The following is a 22,778-nucleotide window of genomic DNA, read 5'->3' as shown; positions in this document are numbered from 1 at the left end:
TTGCATTTATAACTATAGATGGGCTAGGCTTCTAAAAATTAAGTTGGCAATTCAATAAGCCTTTTGCGAAGTGCTGCATACAACAATTTAACCCTAGAATGTTTTGCCATGCTGGAAAGGTATGTTATCATGTTTGCTTTATTTATTTTTCTTGCTACACAGCTGCTGCCTGCCTTAACTGCTGCTGCTACTACTGTGTTCTCTTGCTCTGGTGGGGCAATTGCTGCCATGTCGTGAAACGTGAATGTGTGCAAATACATTGCTCATAAACACAGCTGACTGGATAAATTGCTGTGCATAGCAGGGAGTTGTGGCATTTTGTAGAACAGAGACAGCCAGCAACAGCAGCAATAATGGCGGCAGCAGCAGCAGCAGCAGCAGCAAACGCCATCTTGCTCTGCCTTTTGCTTTAGGAAGCCACCTACACTTACCCAGCTGTATAATACCTCTTCCAAACACTTTTGCCCACTGCTGATTGATGCTGAGAGCTTAATAACAACTTAAAAACGCAGTTCCAAACAATGAAGATTTTAAATTAATTGATGGAACAGTGATCAACCAAGTGTGTATTTGGCTGTCCTTAATAGGTCAGGGAACGTGGGTGGCGCTGTGGGTTAAACCACAGAGCCCAGGACTTGCCGATCAGAAGGTCGGCGGTTCGAATCCCCATGACAGGGTGAGCTCCCGTTGCTCCCTGCTCCTGCCAACCTAACAGTTCGAAAGCACGTTAAAGTGCAAGTAGATAAATAGGTACCGCTCCGGCGGGAAGGCAAATGGCGTTTCCGTGTGCTGCTCTGGTTTGCCAGAAGCTGCTTAGTCATGCTGGCCACATGACCCGGAAGCTGTACGCCGGCTCCCTCGGCCAATAAAGCAAGATGAGCACCGCAACCCCAGAGTCGGCCATGACTGGACCTAATGGTCAGGGGTCCCTTTACCTTTACCTTTAATAGGTCAAAGTTATTGCGTGGCAGGCTTCTTTCTGCAATAAATACACATGGGTACCTCATTTATTTTGCACATTCCTCATGCCTTCCTTCGGGGTTTCCCATCTGTGTGAATGTGTGTTTACCTTCATTCTTGAGTGCTGACTACATGCTTCAAGCAAATCTGTACCTTAGAGCCTCAGGACATTTCGTCCCACCAGTGAAACAGCTTTGGGAGGGAGTGACTTGAGAACAGAAAAGCGTGAGGAGAGCCCAACACTTTCTGAACTCCAAATTAGCTTCCTACCCCTACATCTCTCCTCCCCACATCCCCAATTTTAAATGTAAGCAGTTTTTGAAATGCAAAAGACATAGCAGAAGGCGGCAGCTATAATATGAGTGTTTGATGTAATTTGTAAACAGTTCCTCTTATTTAGTACATTGGAAAATTTAGCATTTCTTTCCGAAAGCATATTGAACGTTGTGCTTACTGTGTGGAATATGGTTGGGTGAACACTGTGAGATGTTTGACGTTATTATTGATAACTTGACTGAACTCCTCTATACCACACTTCTGAACATTCCTTTTTTGTTGTTTATGCTGTTTAAGCTTCTCTACCTTTTTCAAGCCTTTTATGCAAGAGAGGTTTGTCTTTGTGGCAGCTAACATCGGTTGGTGTGGCTTGTGCTTTTTGCAGTTCAACAACAGATTGCTATACTGTGTCCCCAAATTCAGCTTGGTGGGATCTAAGTTCACAGTTCGGACAAGAGTTGGCATTGATGGTATGAAAATCGTGGAAACGCACAATGAAGAATACCCACACACATTCCAAGTCTCTGGGAAAGAGCGAACTTTGGAATTGCAGGCCAGGTAAAGCAAGATGAAAATTTGAGGTTATTATAGTGGTAATCTTTGGCGATCACTCGTAGCACCTAAGGGAAGGCAAAACAGCCCCTCTCAGGTCACTGTCCAATCTATGGGGTGATGATAATCTCTGATGTCTCCAGTGCTGAGAATATCAAAGGGCATCTAGGATATTCTCACTTTGGGAGATAGAAAAGCAGCTGTGAGAAAATGTTCTCTTGTAGACTGACGGAAATATTGAACCAAGCCATACTCAGAGTAGACCCATTAAGGGTCCATCCCATTGCATATATCTTCCAGTTTTTAGAGGTGCATGAACGAAAATGTGATATTCTGTTCATCACATTAGCCTAGCCAGCTTCCCCTCCCTCCACATTCAGTATATTAATAAGCGATAATATTAATCTTCCCCATCCCATAAAATGTGCATTAGCTCTGATGCAAAGCTTAGCTTGCCCAGAGGATTTTCTTTACCAGAAAAGCCTGTGTGCATGCTTTCTGATTGCCACTAGAATGCACAATTATGTTGGTGGTCAGTAAGGTTCACTTCATTATAGAACACTGCTTCCTGTTATGCTCATGATGCAGATACTTCCTTTACTGTTCATTTAGTGATTGGTTAGATCAGCCTTATTTTTTCAGGCAATGTGAGAAGGTGAACAGTAAATCAGTATTGTGGGTCTTAAAAGAAGCAGTAAAACCTCCACCTCTTAGATTTTCCCAACTTGCTGCATTTTACAAGGCTTAAAACAATATAATACAGTGGTACCTTGAGTTACAAATGCCTCAGGTTACAAACGCCTCAGGTTACAAACTCCACTAACCTGAAAGAGTTACCTTGAGTTGAGAACTTTGCCTCAGGATGAGAACAGAAATTGTGTGCCAGTGGCGCAGCGGCAGCAAGAGGCCCCATTAGAGAAAGCATGCCTCTAGTTAAGAACAGTTTCAGGTTAAGAACGGACCTCTGGAACGAATTAAGTTCATAACTAGAGGTACCACTGTACAAGAAGAAATACTGCAAAGACTGTGTTGCAGCTGTTCTTCATAAACACGTTTTTTGACCTGCTCTGCTATTACCCTATCTGTATGAACAGAAAAAGTGGAAGCAGGCTTCACCCCCTCTGCCTTTATCCATCTTAAGGTAAAGGTAAAGGGACCCCTGACCATTAGGTCCAGTCGTGGCCGACTCTTGGGTTGCGGCGCTCATCTCACTTTACTGGCCGAGGGAGCCGGCGTACAGCTTCCAGGTCATGTGGCCAGCATGACTAAGCTGCTTCTGGCGAACCAGAACAGCGCACGGAAACGCCGTTTACCTTCCTGCCAGAGCAGTACCTATTTAGCTACTTGCACTTTGACGTGCTTTCGAGCTGCTAGGTTGACAGGAGCAGGGACCAAGCAACGGGAGCTCACCCCGTCACGGGGATTTGAACCGCCAACCTTCTGATCGGCAAGTCCTAGGCTCTGTGGTTTAACCCACAGCGCTACGCACGTCCCTTATCCATCTTACTTTGCTTTAAAATCAAACAGGAGATACCCATGATTATAAGAGTGCAAGATCTCTCTTAATGCTGGAATTTGAAACCACTGGAGCAATAATTTTCAAATTGTGCAAGGGCGCATTAGAATGCCCCAAAAGAACTGCTAGTGTGTCACAAGAGATTTAAGTAAGTAGAAGGAATTGCATGACTCCAGTCTCCCCAAAGATACAGAGGAGTATGGAAATAAGCTTCTGAGCTTCTTTCCTGGTGATGATTTTAATGGCAATTTTAATATTGGGGGGGGGGAAGCCACCCTCCGTTGCTTGTTAGAACTCTCTATTCCTATATATCTTTTACACCTAGCGTGCACACCTTTGTGTTTAGATGTTATTTTTTTATTAAGTAATTTTATGTAGCTGCCCCATGACATCAGTTCTTTGGGTGGCTTACAAAACTATTTTTAGATAGACTTCAAATTGGGCAGTAAAATATTTGTGTGGAGTCACAGATATGATTTATTTGGGAATGTTTTCCTCTTTACCTTTTGGAGGGTGAAGGGAAGGAAATTATGAAAGATGGGAGAAATCCACCTCTAATTATAATTGAATGATTTGTGAATGTTGGAAAGAGTTTCTGTTTGTGTGTTCTATACATACATTACGACTGGATGCAATCATTTGACATTTCCTTACCACTATGTATTGTGGGATGGCGGGAGAGAGAGGAGGCTACTGCTAAGAATGCCATCGTGATTCATAATTAAAATTTCATTTGAAATAATCCTGTGCAGCGTTTGAATACAGGATGCCAAACTTTTCTTTTAATGGGGCATTTTCAGTACAGTATTCTCACTTAAGCCTTCTGTGTTCAGATTTAAATCGTAGGCAAGTTAAAGTAATAGGTGCCTTTAGTAAACAGAAACTGATTTGACTCTAGCTAATTAATGTTTCCTGAACTTTCTTTTAACTGTTATGTCCCAACTGTTTCCTGTAGTTCTGAACAAGATAAAGAAGAATGGATAAAGGTAAATCTGATTTTTAAAAAAAAAACTTATGATACAATAAGTTTGCTAGTTGTTAGAAAGGATTTTATATTTGCCGCAACAACCTAAAACTGCTATTGCTTTAGAATCTGCCTTATTTTTGTTCTTTCTTTAAACTAAAACTTTTAATGCTTATTCCTTTTTAAAATTAACGAATATGCTAGCTGTAAATCAAGCGTGTGTGTGACCTCCTTTGTTTTGTCATTAAATTGGTTAGATTTGAAGTTTTAGTAGTTATGACCCATGCTATTCATTCCAGGCTCTCCAGAATACTATAGATGCTTTTCAGCAAAGGAATGAAACATTCAGAACTGCTATTGCAAAAGAATATGAGGACACACCTATTGAAGTTTCTGTAAGTGGGCACCCATAACGTTTTGATAGGGTATGTCTGAAGCTGCTGATGTGAAAATTGCACCTGAAAATGCTGGGAATGGCTTTTGAAAGTGAGGCCTCATACTTAGCCTTGTCCCAGTTAGGTTTCCACTTTGAGGCCTGCGTACACGTTGTACCTTTAAAGCACATTCAAAGCAACTTTCTTTCCCACAGAGAATTCTGGACATTTTAGTTTGTCCCTTACAGAGGTACAGTTTCCAACAACCCTTAACAAACTACAGTGCCCAGAATTGTTTGAGTGTAAAAATGTGCTTCAAATACACTATAAACACATCATATGTATCCAGCCTTGGTTTCTTAGTATTAATTTACAAAACACATTTGCATCCATATGAGCATGTCCTTTACCCTTGTTAGATGCTCATGCGAGAATATGGTTTATTACTGTTGTTGCTGTTGTTGCTGCTTACCATAATTTATTGTGCTATCAAGATGCACAGCGCTTTGTTTTATGCAGAAGATGCTGCTTTTCACTTATATGACAAATCACCAAAGTTATTTGCATATATAATGTAATATAGTATAATCAATAAAATGCATTTATGAAAACCAGATCAAACAGCAGAAAAAATACAGTGTCAATACTTTATGGAGTACAGAAAACGAGGTCCCTGAAACATGTAGATTCCCAAACGGCTTGTGTTGTATTGCTACTTTCCCAGTGAAAGAAAGTGATTTGTTTTCTTTGCTGCTGTGCGAATGACTTCATAATTTCTCCACACCTCCCTTCAGACTGCTGAGCTTGGGAAGAGAGCACCAAGATGGATTCGGGACAATGAAGTGACCATGTGCATGAAATGCAAGGAATCCTTCAATGCGCTGACGAGGAGGAGGCATCATTGTCGAGCATGTGGGCATGTAAGCACAAAGCCATGTCTACTAGTTGGTTAACAGATGCTGGATCAGCCCAAAACCTGCTCAGATCCGCCATCTGCTGGTGGCTTCTAAATGCTGCTTTGTTGCCATTGAGCGAGCCATTGAGCAGTGGTCAAAATGTGGGCGGCGGCTTCACTGTATGAGCCAAACTGATTCCCTTTGCGGACAGCTCAGGAAATTTCCCATTAAATTGTTCTTTCAGCAGTTGGTGATTTTTAAGTCTTGTTTTCCTGCCTTGATGATGATGCAGCTAAGATGAAGACAGTTTTTGCTTTGTTTTTATTCTCTAAGCTGTCACTAATATCTGATTTTTCAACTGATAATCTAATTCAACTAACCTGTTTTTTCAACTGATAATCTGACTCAACTAACCTAATTCAACTAATTCAACTAACCTTAAATTTGAAGCTTTGTCAGGGTGACTAGGGTTCCATTACTAGTTGAGAGAATTTTATTTCCTTTCAGCTATATCCAGCGAAGTCGTCCCATTTGTGCAAGGGCTTCCACTTGTGCAGTGGAACTGCTCCTTGCTCCCTCAGTTTGTTATGGGTTTTGCCTCCATCCTATGGAGGAGGTTTGGTGGTGGGGCATTTGGGGAGGAGAGATTATTGAAGTTTTGTTGCTCAAGCAGAAGCCCTTGTGTCAATGGGATGTCTGTAGTGGATACAACCCGGCTTGGCCACACTTCCGCTCGTCCTGTGCCTAGGAAGCTCGGGTCTGTGTGGTTTCCTATTTGCCCCTGTTTTCTGTTTAGTGCTGAATCAGAGCAGACGTCAATCTACAGTAAACCTGATGGATGTTTGCTCCGATTCAGCAGTAAATATCAGATTTCCCTGGGGGAAAGTGGCGGGACAAGCAGACGTCTGAATGAGCCCTTAGCTAGGTTGGGTCATTTGGGCCAGCCACCATCTCTTGGCCTCACCTACTTCATAGGGTTCTTGTGAGGATGAAATGAGGGAGGGGAACCATGTATTCCTTAGAAGGGAAAGGTGGTATATAAATGCAACCAAAAAATATATATATGAGGATCTCAGGTTTAATTCTATTGGGGAAGAGGAGGGAATCACAAAAGCATTGTAATCTCACAACCTAAGCCTGAATTAATTGTTTGTGGGTCTTGGATTGCATTGGTTTGGGTGGCAGAGCTAATTTAGGGAGGTTCCTTCCTTGGAACAAGTATGGATGACTTTTATTTTTGGAACTGTCAGGAGGCAAAATCTCACCATATAGAATGAATGGGGAAGAGGGAAAATCATATTCCAGAATAATTCATTCCCTTCCTCCTCTTACCCTTCTTAAGGTGGTTTGCTGGAAATGTTCTGATTACAAAGCTCATCTTGAGTATGATGGTGGTAAGCTGAACAAGGTTTGTAAGGACTGCTACCACATTATAACAGGATGCACAGATAGTGAAGAAAAGAAGAAGAAAGGAATCTTGGAGGTATGACATTTAAAGAGTTATTGTGTTGTGTGTAATATGCTCTTTGGCTTACCTTTCATTGGAAGATGATGCATTTTTCTTGGATGGTTTACATGGTACTAATATACAGAGCTTTTGGATTGGACCTGAGACTAGGATTCATATCCTGTGTTTGTTTAGATACAGTCAAAAGCCATCGCTTCACAGAACAGCCACCTTGATGTGGCTGCTTAGAGCTGCATCAGGATGGCAACTGCTGTGTGTGGCAAGCCATTCATGAAAAAAAAGGCCAAGTCACATGCTTTTGCCTCTGTCATGTAGTGGATCTCTTTGCTTCTGCAAAGCCTTTTATGTCAATAGTTTATTGCGGCATCCAGAAAACCACCAATCAAATTTTGTGTCTGTCTATCTGTCTCTCACTGTATGTATACCCATACATACATTTTAAAAATAGCCTGCATATGGGGACCATTTTGTTTGAAAACAGACTTAGGTGGATGGATTTGGCTCAAGTCATGATCCCTTGACCACACTTCCCGCCACCCTTTTGAATATGACACATTTTAGAGGGTTGCTGGATTCTTACAGACATTTACAGCTGGTGAAGTTTGGGCAGAAGGAGAAGAAGGAAGTGTGTCTGTACTCGAGTGAGATTTGCAGAGAGTGGGGGACTATTGACTAAAAACCAACCAAGGTTGGCAGATGATCTTGAAACTTCTGTTTCAGCAGAAGCTTCCAGTACTATTCTTTTCCCTCATTCAACTGTTATTTAAACTCACCGTTTTGTTCTTTATGAGGCACCCAGTGTCAGAATAGCTAATCCCCATCTTTATCAGGAACTTATAGAAACATAAGAGCACTCCATTCTCCCAGCATCAGTTCTGTGTCCTAACACTTCGTTGCTTCCATGCCATGTTATTTTGACAAAGAGCAAAATAGTGAATTCAGTATCAGGGATTGTGATTTATCTTGTCTGGCTCCTTCTAACTATTTAACTCAACTGACATTTGCTGTACTTTAACTCTCAGAAAATGGATAACATCTTATGTTCTAACTATAATAATCTGAGGAACTGTGCTGTAGCTAGACTAAGCTATTGGAATTCTCTGAAAGAATATATTTCTTTTCCACGCTTATAGATTGAATCAGCAGAAGTATCCGGGAACAGTGTGATATGTAGTTTTCTCCAATACTTGGAAAAATCTAAGACTTGGCAGAAGGCTTGGTGTGTGATTCCTAAGCAGGAAGCCCTTGTATTATATATGTATGGTGCTCCACAGGTACGTAGGGAAAATGTGTTGGATAAAAAAATCCTCTGATAGGGTGGATGAAATGTGGGGTACAGTTTCTCCCAGTAACAGCTTTGCAATTATCGACTATGCACTCTGTCCCACTTCCTCTGAATTTTTTAATCTGTTCCCTTCAGCAGAGAAATAAAGTGTTTTTCACAGAAATAAATTGTTGTGGTGACCATGGCATCATTCTGCTTCCCCGGTGCTCATCCTGTGATTAATTGTGGGGTGGAGGGGTATAATAATATATAATAAGAGGTATAATAAGAGGATAAGGAGGCAACTTGTAGGTTGAGAATTTCTCCACTTCTGCACCTTTATTCTCCAGCTGGTGCATATGCCATCTCCATATTTCTGTCTTGCTAAAGGCCACCACAATAGAGCTTTTCCTTTCCTCCTAACACCTGTCTGCCCCTGCTGGTGTGAGAGGTTTGTGTGAGGGGGGCTGAAGTCTTGCACTCTGATTTCCTTAAGAACGTCTTGGGTTAAGTTGGGGGGGGATGTTATGTAATCGGTTTGTCGATTACTCTCCTCCTTACCAAACCTAGAGCTTTTTAAAAGGTTATTATTTTTGTTTGTTTAGGATGTAAAAGCGCTAGCTACCATCCCTTTGCTGGGCTACACAGTAGATGACACTCCAAGAAGCGCTGACCTCCCACACAGTTTCAAATTGACTCAGTCCAAGTCAGTGCACAGCTTTGCTGCGGACAATGAGGAACTAAAACAGAAGTGGTTGAAGGTCATCCATTTGGCCGTCAAAGGCGAAACACCGGACTGCCCCAATGATTTGCGGATGAGTTTAGAGGACCAGCATGAAAGCTCTGCAAAACTGGAAGCTGAAACTTGACATAGCAGATGGTCTGTAATGTATTTTTCTCTCTCTCCACTCAAAACTTTGGTTGACACTAATTCTGAAATCAGCAAGAAAGAAACCAGCCTTCCTGGCTCAACCACATTTCTTAGCACTTTATGTTGGAAAAGAAAAACAATGTTCATCTTTTTTTTAGGGAACTTTCTCTTATATTTATGTTGTGTCAATAAAATTAATGTACCCTTCCACATTTCCTTTTTATTAAATGAATGTCTATCAAAGATTGACCAATATAACTATACCACTCTTCTCAAGAAACCAGCATCATATGAAATGAATGCTATTGAGAAAGAAATGGCTTGTTTCATATTGATGTCAGTACTGGTATATCTTGGCTGCATTCTAGGACTCGTAGCTGTGTCTTAAGATATACCTCCACTTTTGCCAAATTAGATATGTAGTGGAATGTAAAGACAGTTTGGTTTATTGTATCTAAATTCTAGCACTATTTACACTGACTTGTACATATATTCTATCAATTTGTGTTTGAGAAAAGAACAATACCCAGAGTATCTAAAATTTCTAAATTGTCTATTTAAAACCCTCATTCTTTTTTCCATTTTAAAAATTATTAAACAAGTACAATATATAAGATTTGCAGGGTATGCTATTAGAGAGAAAAATGTAATATACTTAATTTTGATTTGACCTCATGATACTAGGTTCATGCTGTTTGCCTATGATTTATAAAGCATGCATCCTCTTGAAAATTTAAGCAGAGGATTCTAAATTAAAAACAACTAGTTACTTGTTTATATCTGATGGCATTGATATTTTTATACATAAACGTAGAGCTTAAAAAGCAGTAGTAAGTCAAATGGCATGTAATGGATGTGCAAGTCCTGGCTGTGTTTTGAAAAACATAATAATTCCTCTACTCAGTCCTGTGCCTGTTAACCTTTAGAAGGTGGTGCTACCTTTTTAAAATTACAGCAAGTGCTTCAGTAAATAACAGCCTGGTCTTAAATGATCACTTGTGGTCATGTATTATGCCTTTATAGTTGGTCACTAACACCCGGACCTTAATATTATCATCAATCAATCTAGACATCACATCAAATCGTGATTAAGAAATATTAAATATACATAGCTTAGGAGGATGTCTGAATTGACAAGCCATGATTTGAGACAGCAAAAAACACCATTAAGCCATGCCTTGTGCAAACTGTAGTTGACAAATCATAGTTAAAAGTCAGAGACAACTGCATTGAGACAGTAGTGCTGAGCAGACAATATGAAAGTTTCCCTAACCCATGGTTTACTGTACATGCTTCGTGCAAACTGTAGTTGACAAATCATAGCTAAGTCAGAGGCAACCACATTGAGACGGCAGTGCTGAGCAGAAAATATGAAAGCCTGCAAGTTTCTCTAAACCATGGTTTCCTGTAGATTTGGAAACTCAAATTGTGCTTTGGATTCTAAATTACAGTTGACACAAACTATGATTTGGCATATTTGAATTTAGCTGTTATAACTCTCACTAACCATGCACATGTTGCAACAGTTATTACTACTGTATTAACTGTATTATATGACTCATACCCACTTATACAGTGGGTGGCAGATCTGCCATTGCAATATGTGATTGCACCCACTGTTTGCATGGAATATTACACAATGTATTGTATAACATAACAGACATGAAATCTGATTTTGTAGGGGGTATGGATTTTTTAAAAACAAACAAACCTGAATACCTGGACCTTACTTAGTGCATAAAAGGATTCTTAGGGAATTATATCTTCATTACGTTTTGCAGTATTGAGCCAATAATGACAGTAACAGTTTTGTTGTAACTTGCTAATTTTATCTTGCACCTCCGGATTGGTCTGTGTTCAGTTACTTAAGTTCCAATCTACCTAGCTAGGGGGAAGACACCAGTTTTTAATATTTCTCAGCTAAATAGCCACAATTTGAAGCGACTAAAGGCATAGTCAGACATTTACCTGAACACAAAGGCTTACCCATGGGCAAGAGGCAGGAGAATGCATGCAGGACCTGCACCCACTAGTCCTTGGCTGCAATGGCTCTTCAGGCATTCATGCATTTAGCAGAAAGGTCTGAGGAGAATGCTAAGTACATTCTGTTGAAACTGCTTTGAAATCTCTGTATGATAGGTGACCCCAACAAGACAGGCTTCTGATTGCAGGGAAACTGTTTTCAAGCCTTCATGTTAAAAATACGAAGGTCTGAAGAGATGTTTTATATATCCCATTTTAAATACTTCTTTCATGCTTTGCTCACTTTTGCTAAGTATTAAATATGCAAAGCACTTTTTCCAAAATACCAGTGGAATTGGAATATTAGTGCCCACCCAATGCCTTCCAGATGGGCTTGCTTCACCAATAAGTAGATAAAGGAGCTAACAGAATGCTCAAGGTGACAGTCAGTTTGCTGTACTGCCAGTCTGAGCCAACAAACCAGACCCTGTTCTAGACTCATTCAGTAATATTCTGGTGAATGAATAGACCTGCACTGGTTGTGCATTCTGTCTTCTTCCTAATGTTTCTATGCAGACGATTTCTGTCTGCATTTCTGCATGTAGTACAAAAGTAAACATGCCTATGATGGAAAGAACCTAGAGAGAAAAGTAAAATTGGGAATCCAGAGGAAGCACTGGGCTCTTTATTAGAGCAATAGTGATCTTACTAGATTAGGGATGAGCCTTGATTCAATCTTATTCCTCTACCGTAGGCCTGAGGTTCCTTTTGCAACTCTTGGGGTTTTTTTTAGCTGATGTTGCTGTCTTTTAAAAATAGTAAAAAAAAATGCTTAATGCAAAAGAAAGAAAATGAATTATTTTCCAGTACTTTGCCTTGTCTTCATTGGAACTTTCCATATTGCTCCTGCTGGGAAATGCTTCCTATCCACAGAGATGTGCCAGATTCCTTTGCCAACTGATTGGGGAGATCTCTCTTTTCATTCACCCTGATGCAGAATCTCTTGAGTAATGCAGCATCCACCTTTGTTTAGGTTGGATTTAATTTCAGGGATAGTTTTGAGTGGAGTCTTCCCTTTTCATAAATTCAGATCTTTCCTCTTCATTTTAGACTTTGAACAGGCTATTTACTTTTCATCCTTGAGGGCAGGGTTGTTGTTGTTGTAACTACCACATAGTAAGTGCTGCCAGATGTCATCTGGTATACAGAATGTCCATTGCTTCTTACCATAAAATTGTGTTAATTACTCACAGTCACGTTGTGCCAACAAGGAAAAAGAACGCATCAAGGCATAAGTTGCCCTATGTGGCAATTGCACATGTGCATGCACAACAAAATGTGCATTTTTGTTTATCATGTGTGACACTCTACAATCAGGCTGTATCTTTATTCCCCAAACCCATTTGAAATATTTAATGGTAGGAAAGGTGTAATATGCAAAGCAGGCCTAAAATAAGCATGTTGGGTACAAAATCTTCTAACTCATTGTATATTTCTGATGTGGCTCTCAGCACAGAGTTAATCATTGACTGTGAACCTTTTTGTGTACATGCAGTTATCCTAAACGTTGGGGTTTTTTAAAAAAATGGAAAACCAACTATTACACTTCTACTACAATGAAATTATGGGCAGTTGATTTTCAGAAAGAGGCCTTATGTTCCTTCCCTGGTGAATAGGAATATGGTGGTTTTGGTTCTGGGAACCTTGTTTGAAAGCACACTTTTTGTATCAGGGCTAGTAACCATTTATAGTTGATCACATGGTATGCTATATGGGTTGGAAAGGAATGAAAATGGGCTGTAATTATCCCTATAATGTTTGAGATGAGGGGGCTGGAGGATGGAAAACAAGCACACAGGTAATGTCAGATTTCCTTCATCTTTCCCCTCCCAGTTTGCAGGTGTGTAGTGCAAACCTTGCAGGGAGGGAAAGCATCAATAATGATAATAATAATAATAATAATTAATAGCCCCTATCTAGCACTTAGAGAGCACTTCCTATTAAATATCCTAAGCACATTTGCATAGAAGCAAAGTTCCATGGAAAGAAATGAGATTTACTTCGATGTTCAAGCGCTGGGGTCCTTAAGACTCCTGCGTAAAGCACAGCTAATGACTACTTTGTAATAAAGATGAGGTAAATAAGATATATAGTCTGATTTCCTTACCCTATTCTGGCTCCAAAACCTTTTAAGGTACATTTTTATTTCTAGGACAAAGAAGTGGCCCTTTTAATTTGTTTTCTCCCAAGGCCATCCCACATGTGGGTAACAAAAGTTCTGGTTTCTTAGTTAACATTTTCAAGCTGTATCTCATTCTAAGCAGAACTTCTGTGTGTCATTGGAAAATACTGTAATTTGTGTTCAATCGTCTTAATTTTCATGTTGTATTGGCCTTTTAACTGTTACCCCATCTCCTTTTTTATTTTACTGTCGGTTTGACTAGTTCTGTATGGAGTTAGCATGCAGCAAGATGCAATAACGAAGGAGTGTGTGTTTTTGTGTTTATGTTTATGTACACACTTTGCAACCCAATTTAAGTAACTGCTTCAGTAGAGAGACAGGGACACTTTTGTAACCCAATCTGCATGTCCTTGTACTTTTACCAATTACTTCTGATGCTAGATGAAGGGAAACCATAACGGTCTGCAGTTAATGACAATGAGCTGCTCAACTATGCCGAAGAAGGAAAACTTGCTGCAGGTAGAAGTGAAAGAGACCAAGCATGCATTGGTGAAGCTGGATCCCCGTTCGCTAAGTGTGGTTAGCAAGGACCTGGTGCTCCTTCTGCACCGATCCATTGATGGTGTTTCATATGATTGTCTTGCTTGACCACTTGAGCAGCACTTAGGTTGCCAGCAAATCACTTGGCTTAAAAATGCCTGCCAGTTCAAACCATAATGTTACCTTGGTGTTTGGTGGATGATCCTCATGGGGTTGGTAGTGATGAGAAACCCACCCACCCACTGCTGCATCAGAGAATAAATTCCATGAACTGTAGTGTACAAAAAGGACTGACCACTTGGAATATCCACATTGCCGACAATAAGCCACCCCAAAATAATGCTTGTGTGTCAAATGTTGTTTTTTTAACTGAACATTTTCTGCATTTTTCCTCCTTCAACTTTGCCAATATAAGCAAGGTAAACTTTCAGTGTAGAAATACTATGTGCTAGTGTCTTTGCTGCCTTATTTAAATGTTCTTGCATTCCGATACAAGTTGATTTTTAAATACAGTAATTTTGTAATTGCTCAGTTGAGAATGAATTTGGGACTTGCGAATTTATTGGTTTAAACCCCCCCCCCCCTTTTCTTTTTTCTTTGCTAGATTTGAATCTACAGCTGGCTGTAATTTGACATATTTGGGGTATGTGGAATATTGGCCATAATCTTGCCAAAGTTAGTAAACGTAAGTCTCTCTGCTTTCAGTGGGACAGTGAAATTTGGTTGGGTCACTGGAAATGGCTTCAGTGATAGGAAAAACTAAAGTAGTTTGATAAAGCATGGGTATACCAAATGTAATTATCAGTTGTACTTTGACTAAGTGTACTATTGTTTTTATTGTTGCTGGATGTAAATATACTTGAATAATGAAAGAAGTCTGTAGCGCTGTGCCATCTTGATACCTTTAGCTCTATTGATTTCTTAGTCTTTAACTCTAAAGCATTTATCCATCTTCAGTGGCATTTTGTATGTGCAGGTGCAAATCAGTTGTTGTGGAGTGGCTTTTTCCCTTTTCTTGCAATCCTTCATTTTTCCGGACTAACTCAAGGCTCATCGTGCTAAGAGTGTCCCAGGGCAAGTAACTGGTGTATTGGTTCACAACCGTGAACTGCTTTTTTCCTGAAGGCATAAAAAGGAACACTTTTCTCCATTGTATTTTCCAAATGATTATAGATCATTAGTGCACTCGTAAATCTAGGGCTATGTAAACATTGTTCATGAAAAGAGGAGTTAGCAGTGCAAAAGCACAATCATTGCTTCCTTCTCAGAGCATGTTGAGCTGAGGGGAAATTTTCTGCTGGTTTCAGCAAATGCCAGATGTGCACAGTGCTGACTGGCTGGTGCCTATGACGCCACCCTCTTCCCAAAAATATTTTCTTGCATCAAAAAATGTCATTAAGAAGAAGAAAAACATGTGCAAAGGGGTGTGTACATGGAGCTGCCCTGTTGGTTAAACTGAGAGGGGAAACTTGCACACACATGAGCTTTCTTGCCGCAATGCAAACATAAGGTAGAAAGCAGCTCTTTTTGCATGTGGGGCTATTACGATTTTCAAATAAATCATTGCCCATTGCCTCAGCCAGGGTTTACAGTAGGAACCGCATGTACCCACAGGACAGTGGATCCTGTCATTTAGAAAGACTTGCATTAATTTTGGGGCATGCTGTGGGCAGTATAAGTTTGTACAGATATTTAGCATGCACTCGCTTCTGTACATGAAAAGCAGCAGTGTACATTTTTGCCACTTGTTTGTACAGTGTTCAAAAGCAGGTCAGTGAGCCAGGATCAATCAGCGCTCCTTGGAGCAAACATCCTCAAGAGTTCATGCTTTAGCACTTCACATATTCTTTCACACCTGAAATGAAAAGTCCCTTATTGGTGTAATCTTTGCATTGCTGAAAAATGATGTAACCATCCTCTGCCACAATGCTAATGTGATGGATAATAGGATTAAGGTTCTAGATGGTGTCTACAGTTTATGTCACTGAGGAGCACAAACAAAATCCATGGTGACGATTGTCTTGCTTTCATTCATGTAAGCCAGTGCTACTCAGTGACGGTCCAGTTCATGAGCCATCGGCTGCTGGACTGTGGTGACTCCACCACAGCCCAGGATGGGTGGGATGCTTCAGGTACCCAATATGGTACCAACTCCTGGCACATCATGAGAAAGTTTGAGAAGCACTGATGTAAGCAACCATAGCAAAATTAAATGGGAAAGGAGATGATCAGTTTAAGCACAAGTCATGTAAATTATATCCCCCCATAGGTTAGTTATCTCCTCTTCCCTGGATTTAAGCACCATCTTTTAAGAAGAAATGTGTTTCTTTCTTGATAGAATTTTGCTGGGCAAACTAGAATGTTCTCATCCATGCAAAATAACTCTTGATGACAGTTCAGTCCCTACTCAAAGCTTTCTTCATCCAGTTTAACAAAAGGTAACCAATTTTATAATTTGCACATCTTATTTATGGGATGGCTTGGTTTCCACAATATATTACACTCAAAGTACACTGTAAACAATTTAAAATCTAATTGGGAGGTACCCATTGTGTAAATGCATTAAAGAGAAAAAATTAAATAATGTTCCAGTTTGGGGGCTACTTTGTTATTTCCAGTTTTCTCAAAGTGAATGTAGATTTGATTTCCCCCAAGATTTTTCTGCTGAAGTAGAAGAGTTCTGTTTTATATATAAAAAACTCCCCACCCCCGGACATGTAATTCCAGTATTACTCACTCTGGAGTTACTCCTTGCAAATGCATAAATATATTTTAAATTTAAAAATTAAAGAAAAGGAATAGATCTCATGAGAGATCTAAATCCTTTTTCTAGGAAGAAGGGGAAACTATTTCCCTTTCTGCGACAAATGCAACATACCAGCCAGTGTTCCACATAAAAATGCATAGAAGCTCACCTGCTCTTGGTCTCAAGAAGTTTAGAAGGTGGAAAATGTTACAAGTAGGCAGGGCATGGGGGAAATCGGCAAAAAACAAAACAAAACAACCAACTGCACAACAGTCTCCAGAGTGTCACGCAGCTGAAATATATGGAATATGTCACAAATGATTCTTGTGTGGAAGCAGGGGTAAGTCTTAGTTGATAGTATCAGATGAACAAGCTGTAAAAATTGTAAAATCTCAAAGGGTATACATCTTTGTTTTTTTGCTCTACCATAAATAAAATGCAAAAAGAAAAAGCAACATTTAAGATTGTGAGAGTGGTTATCGTTAAAATGTACATGAATGTAAAATACTTGCAGATATGTGTATATATTTCTGTAACATATGTATATTTGGTCCATAATGGTCGGAGCTGGAATACTGTAAAATTGCGCACTTTAATTCTTGTTGAAAACTTTAAAAATTTGTATCCTGTAAATTAAAAGCATCATTAAATCGGTAATTATTCTCTGTGATTTCAGTGCTCTTGTGCATTTCTCTGTGTAGTTATACTAGGCTTAAAATTCTTTTGTCATCACCAGTGTGGTCAGTCTTGTTGGTAACGTTGAGGAATTAAATGCAGGTGATTTATAAAGCAAGGATAACACACTTAAGGAATAGATAGGGGAATAAAATGACACGTTCTACATAGTGTAGGTTAATATTGTTTATTTTATAGACTATATCATAGAATTACAAATCTAGTGGGCTTCCAGGTTATAGATCAGCCCCTGCGAGATCCATTTAAAAACAACAACAAGCAGTGGTTGATAGAGTGACACTATACACCAGACTGCATGAGGGATGTGGAATATTTTACAGCAAGACACACAAACATCTTAGAGAGAGACACACTTCCTTCATAGAATCCAGCCCTCCCTAAAATACATATTTTAATTGCAAGTTTGACATCACTCATATAATGCATTTTCCCTGACCGGCCTCTTGTTTTAGAGAACCAGACAGCCGTTTCAGGTAGATAAGACTTGTTAGTGGCCGTGAAGTTTCTCTTCCCACCCTAATCACCTGTGCTTTTTCATGAAATGTTCCTGAGAATTTCTCCAACTTTCATCTTCCAGCCTCTGGTGTTTTCCCAAAGGCATTATGCATTGATTTGACATTATGACATTATGGTTACTGACATTATGTCCTATGGATGCAAAACACTGGGTATATTAGAGGGCACTAGTTCATTTTTCACTTTCCCCCCATGTCTTAGCTGTCCAGCAAGGCATTAGTAGTACAGTATTCAAAATAGTCAAACTCTTTGATGTCAAAGGTAACTTTGCTCCACTGCTTGTAGGTCCTTCGGCCGTCTGGAGTTTCCACCACAAAATGCTTGATGGCAAGCATGGGAAGTTTGACTTCCCGGTAGATCATTTCCATGCCCCATTCCTGTATGGAGAAAAAGCAGGTCAGTTAGGTTATTGACAAGCCCCACCCAGGTTTCAAAAGGGTGACACTTAGTTGGGGAAAGCATTAGCCCATGCCAAAAGCAGACAAAACACAAAACCATTTTCACTGAACTGTGACCTAGGAATTTTAAGACTAATCGATTAGGAAAGAACTCTACAGTGTTTCATAATCAAGCCAATAATCTCTAAGGAGAAAGGGATGCATTTTGTTTTGTCTGATAGAATACTGAATTGGCCTCGGTCTAGTATATCTGAAGGAGCGTCTCCACGCCCACTGTTCTACCCGGACACTGAGGTCCAGAGGCGAGGGCCTTCTGGCGGTTCCCTCACTGCGAGAAGCCAAGCTACAGGGAACCAGGAAGAGGGCCTTCTCAGTAGTGCCGTCCGCCCTGTGGAACGCCCTCCCACCAGATGTCAAAGAGAACAACACCTACCAGACTTTTAGAAGACCTCTGAAGGCAGCCCTGTTTAGGGAAGCTTTTAATGTTTGATGCATTACTGTATTTTAATATTTGGTTGGGGTATAAATATATTATTATTACTATTATACAACCGTTCAGATATATAGTCCAGCTCCTCAATCCAATGTAGTTAAACACCCTGAGGCTAATTGATTTCAGCAAGCTTGACTGTATGTAACTATGTTCTACATGGGTGCCTAGAGGTGCAGAGTTTCAAAATACAGACCAGCTGGGGAGAAGAGGGAGTTCCAGCAGGTGGTCATGCAAGCTGCACCTGCAGGGACCCTGTCCTCTTTTGCATCTTTCAGCTGCGCCCAACTAATATTTGCAAAGGTTTAATTACTGGAGCTTGGCTGATTGGGTTCTTGGCACTTGCCTACTGATCTGTAATGCATGTTCTGCCTTCTATTCTAGCTCCAAGGACCAGTTAGAAGACTCAGCTACACGACAGGTTTCCTCACGCCCAGTTGGACAGAAGTAATGTGAAGAGCAGGAGGCAGAGTGAGCACAATTCCCTTGGGGTTAGAACCCATAATTAATGGTGAAACATGTAGCCTACTGCCAGGCTTCATACACCCTCGCCCCTTGCTCCCAAGACCTCTTTTGTAGAGTAGCTACTGCCTAGACTAATTACAGATTCCCATGAAAGGGAGAGATACACAGCATTTAAACCTTAGGGAGATCACGGAATCTACATGGCTACATGTTCAAATATAGAATCTGGCATCTCTTACTGAGATGTCCAAGTTTCCAGACCTTGGAAGTTTTAAAAACTGGGTGAAGGTGGGTGTTGTCACAAGAATGAATCTAGTGGCTATGAGACTGGTCGTATCCTTTGTCTCAAATCTTACAATCCTTTACCTAGCCACCCATTCTCTCTCCTCAAATACAACAAAAAGTCCCAAAAGTAGGCAAATTAACAAAAATGCACCCTACGGTAGCAATGCCTAAGCCCTGGTTGCACTTACCTGCCCGCAATTACTGCAGCTGATGGAGCTGCCTGGCTTCCAGTCCCTAAACTCGCGAGGAATCATCACATGGCTATGTGATGCTCTGTAGTACAGACTAAATAGGGAACAACAACAAACTGGTTACTTAATTTATTGCTTGTGAGACCAGCTGAATACACAAATCTGTTGCAACCTAGATACCTATTTCAGTTGCTGAGTAGAAAGGTAATGTGTTTGAGGGTCAGTTTCAGTGAGCTTCCTTTTTGTTCTGTTGTAAATACTGCACCACATGCCATAAGTATTACATATACAAAAGCTCTTCCATCCAGGTGCCTACCCCTATGCACAACTACATAAAACTTTACATATCTAACAGGTTCAATTATTTTTTTGACAAGGCATTCTTCCACTTTATGGAGTTTGCTATCGGAAATGGCTTTTGACTACCTAGAAGGTGTTAAAAAAAAAAAAAAGACTGTGCAACTACAAGACAGATAGGTCTATGAATAGGTAGCAGCCATAATAACAAAACTGAATTTCCATGTTTAGTAGCAGTATCCCTTTTAAAAATTAAATTCCAGGTGGAAACAAAAGGGAAGGCTCTAATCTATGCCCTGCTTATGTCTGGCTGCTGTTTAAAAAAGATGCTGGATTGTTTACTGTGTTTAGATACCACTTTTTGTCACAAGTGACCTCAAAGAGGTTTGCATCCCCAGAGCACTTCTCATTCTCTTACCATTACAGTTTCATTGGAACAGTACAAAGCCCTTTGCAGGCTAAAACTTTACTGCTGCATTGCAACACTCTTGACTGATTCTCAACTCCAGCAGCAGCCGTATTTATAGTTTCTCATCAGCATGCATAGTGCCTTCCACCGGGATGGCCAATCTGTGGCACTCCAGATGTTCCTGGAATCACAAGACCCAGCAAAGCCAATTGTCAGAGATGATGGAAGCTGTAGTCCAACAACATCTGGTGACAGATGGCCTTTTGGTATGATCTAGGCATATATTGTGCATACTCTTAGAACTGTGCCCGGATCATCTGAGGCCCTTCTTTTTATTCAGAAATACTGAGGAGGAGGACAAAGTCCCTTTCCGTTCCATTCTGTGAACAAGCTTAAGTTGGTTGGGCCAGCTCTGACTTAGAAAAACGTTGGGTCAACCTCAGCCAAAATTGGGAGAGCAACAGCCACACTCTGGGTTGTCTCCCCTATTGCTTCCTGTTCAGATGAGGCAAGCAGAATGGAGATTCTAAAAGCTTCTGGTCTTCTTACCTTTACTCACCTGAAGTCGGGGTTGATGTTTATGCGGTGCATATTCTCTATTAGGCGCAGGTCGCTGGCATAGCAGGCTGCCACATTGCAGTTGATGCAGTAGAAACACACAGAGTCTGGATCGTGCAGGCGGCGTAGTTGCTCGCGTTCAGCATCCCGCACCCTGCGGCCGACAACAGCATCACGCTGAAGCTTTTCAATCTAGGAGGGACAAAGGGAGTTAGCTAATTGGGTCTGAGCCGGGGGAGCCTGCAGGTGAGAAGTAGCCAGAGAATCTGGTTCTAAAAAATTCATTCTAGAATCTCCTCCCACCACCCTCCATTTCTTCAGGTTTGCAAGGCTGGAGAGCATTCCTCTCCCAATGCACTCCCACCGATGCTTCTTCTGTTCTACCCACTGGAAAATGTAAAATAGCTGCACAGCAAATCATTGCTTAAGTCTTAGCTTACTTTCTTTCAGTGTTTCATAGCTTAATTATTCAGAGACAACATGGTCCAATTAATACCATTTCATGTTTCACATCTTCTTCACCTTAACTGTTCCTGAAAGATCTGGAGAAAGTAATGGCTAGCCACTATTTCCCCTATACAAAACGGGAGCAATTTCCTCCCTTCCTAGGACTGTCACAAATGAAAATTGCAACAGCCCTCTGTGTGCCTTAAATGAGCAATAACATCTTTTCCCCACAGCACAGCTACATATTCAGGATGTTGAAGGTCTTGCAGGGCTGTACCACTTCAGAATGCCCCCTAATTAAAAAACAAACAGGACAACTTCCTGTTCAAGGAAAGCCCAGAGCTTTGGAAAGAAGGTTCCTAACCTAACTTTCTCCCTAATGGACTAGTTTTATATCCCTATCTCCTCCGAAGAGCTTGGTTCCCTCCACCCTTTTATCCTCACAACCCTGTGAGGTAGGTTAGAGTAGCCCAAGGCTACCCAATGAGCTTCATGGGGGTGAGAGGATTAGAAACTGGGTCCCCTTTAGACCTAGTTGGACACTCAGGCGCAGGGGCCAAATGCAGCCCTCTCTAGCCAGCCCTTGGGATGTTTCCAAGGCCACACCCTTTCCCAGGCCTGCTCCATACCTTACTTGAATGTTTTTGCAGGAACATGTCTGCGAGATGACTCACTGTTTTCCCTTCAGTTATAAGGGTTTTGCTTAAGCTCATTGTGCCCTCAGAGCTCTTTAACCATCTGAGGGGTTCTGGTGAGTCCTGTATTCCCACAGGAGCAAGCCCAGATCTCTTTCGATCAATTATTCTGATTGCAGAACCTTTACAATTCTGTTCCTCTATTCTAGGAGTTAATTTCTAAGTAAATTACTGACTTGCCTTGTTTATCCTACTGCTTTCAACCCTCAAGACCAGCTGTTCTCAGTCATGTGCCAAGTCTCACCCCCCCCCACTACTCCCCTCAACCCCATATGCTGGTGGGGGAAAGCAGATCATGTGCCCGCCTCAGCTGGCATCTCCCAAGTGTCCCTGAACTCTGGTAGTGTCTCTCGCTTGCCCAAAAGGAAAGGGGTGTGAGTGTGAGTGAGCACGCATTGACCTCTGACTTTTGTATGGCAGGAATGGAATTACTATATATAGATAAATAAGAGTCATGTCGGTTCTGTTTTGCCCCCAGCCTTTCCATCCCCCTTACTGGCATATGGCCCTCTGAAGGTTCCCAATTAGGGAATGTGGGCCTTGAGTAGAAAAAGCAACAACCCCCTCTAGCTACACTGGTTACTCCAGGTATTTTTTAATGTTTATACATGAGGGAGCATTCAGATGTGCATCTCCCCCCTCCACATTCGGAAGAGATAGTCCATGAAGAGCTCAACCATGTGATTTTCCTGCATGTATTACTTGCCTCAAAGTGTGTTATTCTCTCCCCACCTCCAAAAAAGGCCGCCCCCCCCAAAAT

General features: G+C 40.9%; 2 protein-coding genes across 10 annotated transcripts in view; one reads left to right on the top strand and one right to left on the bottom strand.

Annotated features, from left to right (window-relative positions):
• The window catches only part of FGD4 (FYVE, RhoGEF and PH domain containing 4), a 73,598-nt gene extending 56,357 nt beyond the window's left edge, over positions 1–17,241 (top strand). For 4 of the 5 annotated variants that reach the window (XM_081926916.1, XM_081926918.1, XM_081926917.1 and 1 more), the window contains 7 exons: positions 1,622–1,794; positions 4,260–4,290; positions 4,568–4,663; positions 5,437–5,562; positions 6,881–7,021; positions 8,140–8,280; positions 8,876–17,241. In XM_081926916.1, coding sequence (XP_081783042.1) covers positions 1,622–1,794; positions 4,260–4,290; positions 4,568–4,663; positions 5,437–5,562; positions 6,881–7,021; positions 8,140–8,280; positions 8,876–9,139 — 972 coding nt within the window. In that variant the 3' untranslated portion in view covers positions 9,140–17,241. The remainder of the gene's footprint in view (positions 1–1,621; positions 1,795–4,259; positions 4,291–4,567; positions 4,664–5,436; positions 5,563–6,880; positions 7,022–8,139; positions 8,281–8,875) is intronic. The other variant, XM_081926915.1, reaches the window with a different exon arrangement.
• Positions 17,242–17,419: 178 nt separating this feature from the next.
• DHX58 (DExH-box helicase 58) overlaps positions 17,420–22,778 on the bottom strand; it is a 34,688-nt gene continuing 29,329 nt past the window's right edge. For 4 of the 5 annotated variants that reach the window (XM_081927006.1, XM_081927007.1, XM_081927008.1 and 1 more), the window contains 3 exons: positions 20,878–21,068; positions 19,610–19,706; positions 17,420–18,160 (listed from right to left, as the gene is read on the bottom strand). In XM_081927006.1, the coding sequence (XP_081783132.1) occupies positions 17,981–18,160; positions 19,610–19,706; positions 20,878–21,068 (468 nt within the window). In that variant the 3' untranslated portion in view covers positions 17,420–17,980. Of the gene's footprint in view, positions 18,161–19,609; positions 19,707–20,867; positions 21,069–22,778 lie in introns of all 5 variants that reach the window. The other variant, XR_014172146.1, reaches the window with a different exon arrangement.

This window comes from Podarcis melisellensis (genome assembly GCF_964234715.1).
Source record: "Podarcis melisellensis genome assembly, chromosome: 10".
Lineage (NCBI taxonomy): Eukaryota > Metazoa > Chordata > Lepidosauria > Squamata > Lacertidae > Podarcis > Podarcis melisellensis.
This window is presented reverse-complemented; position numbering and strand designations above follow the sequence as displayed.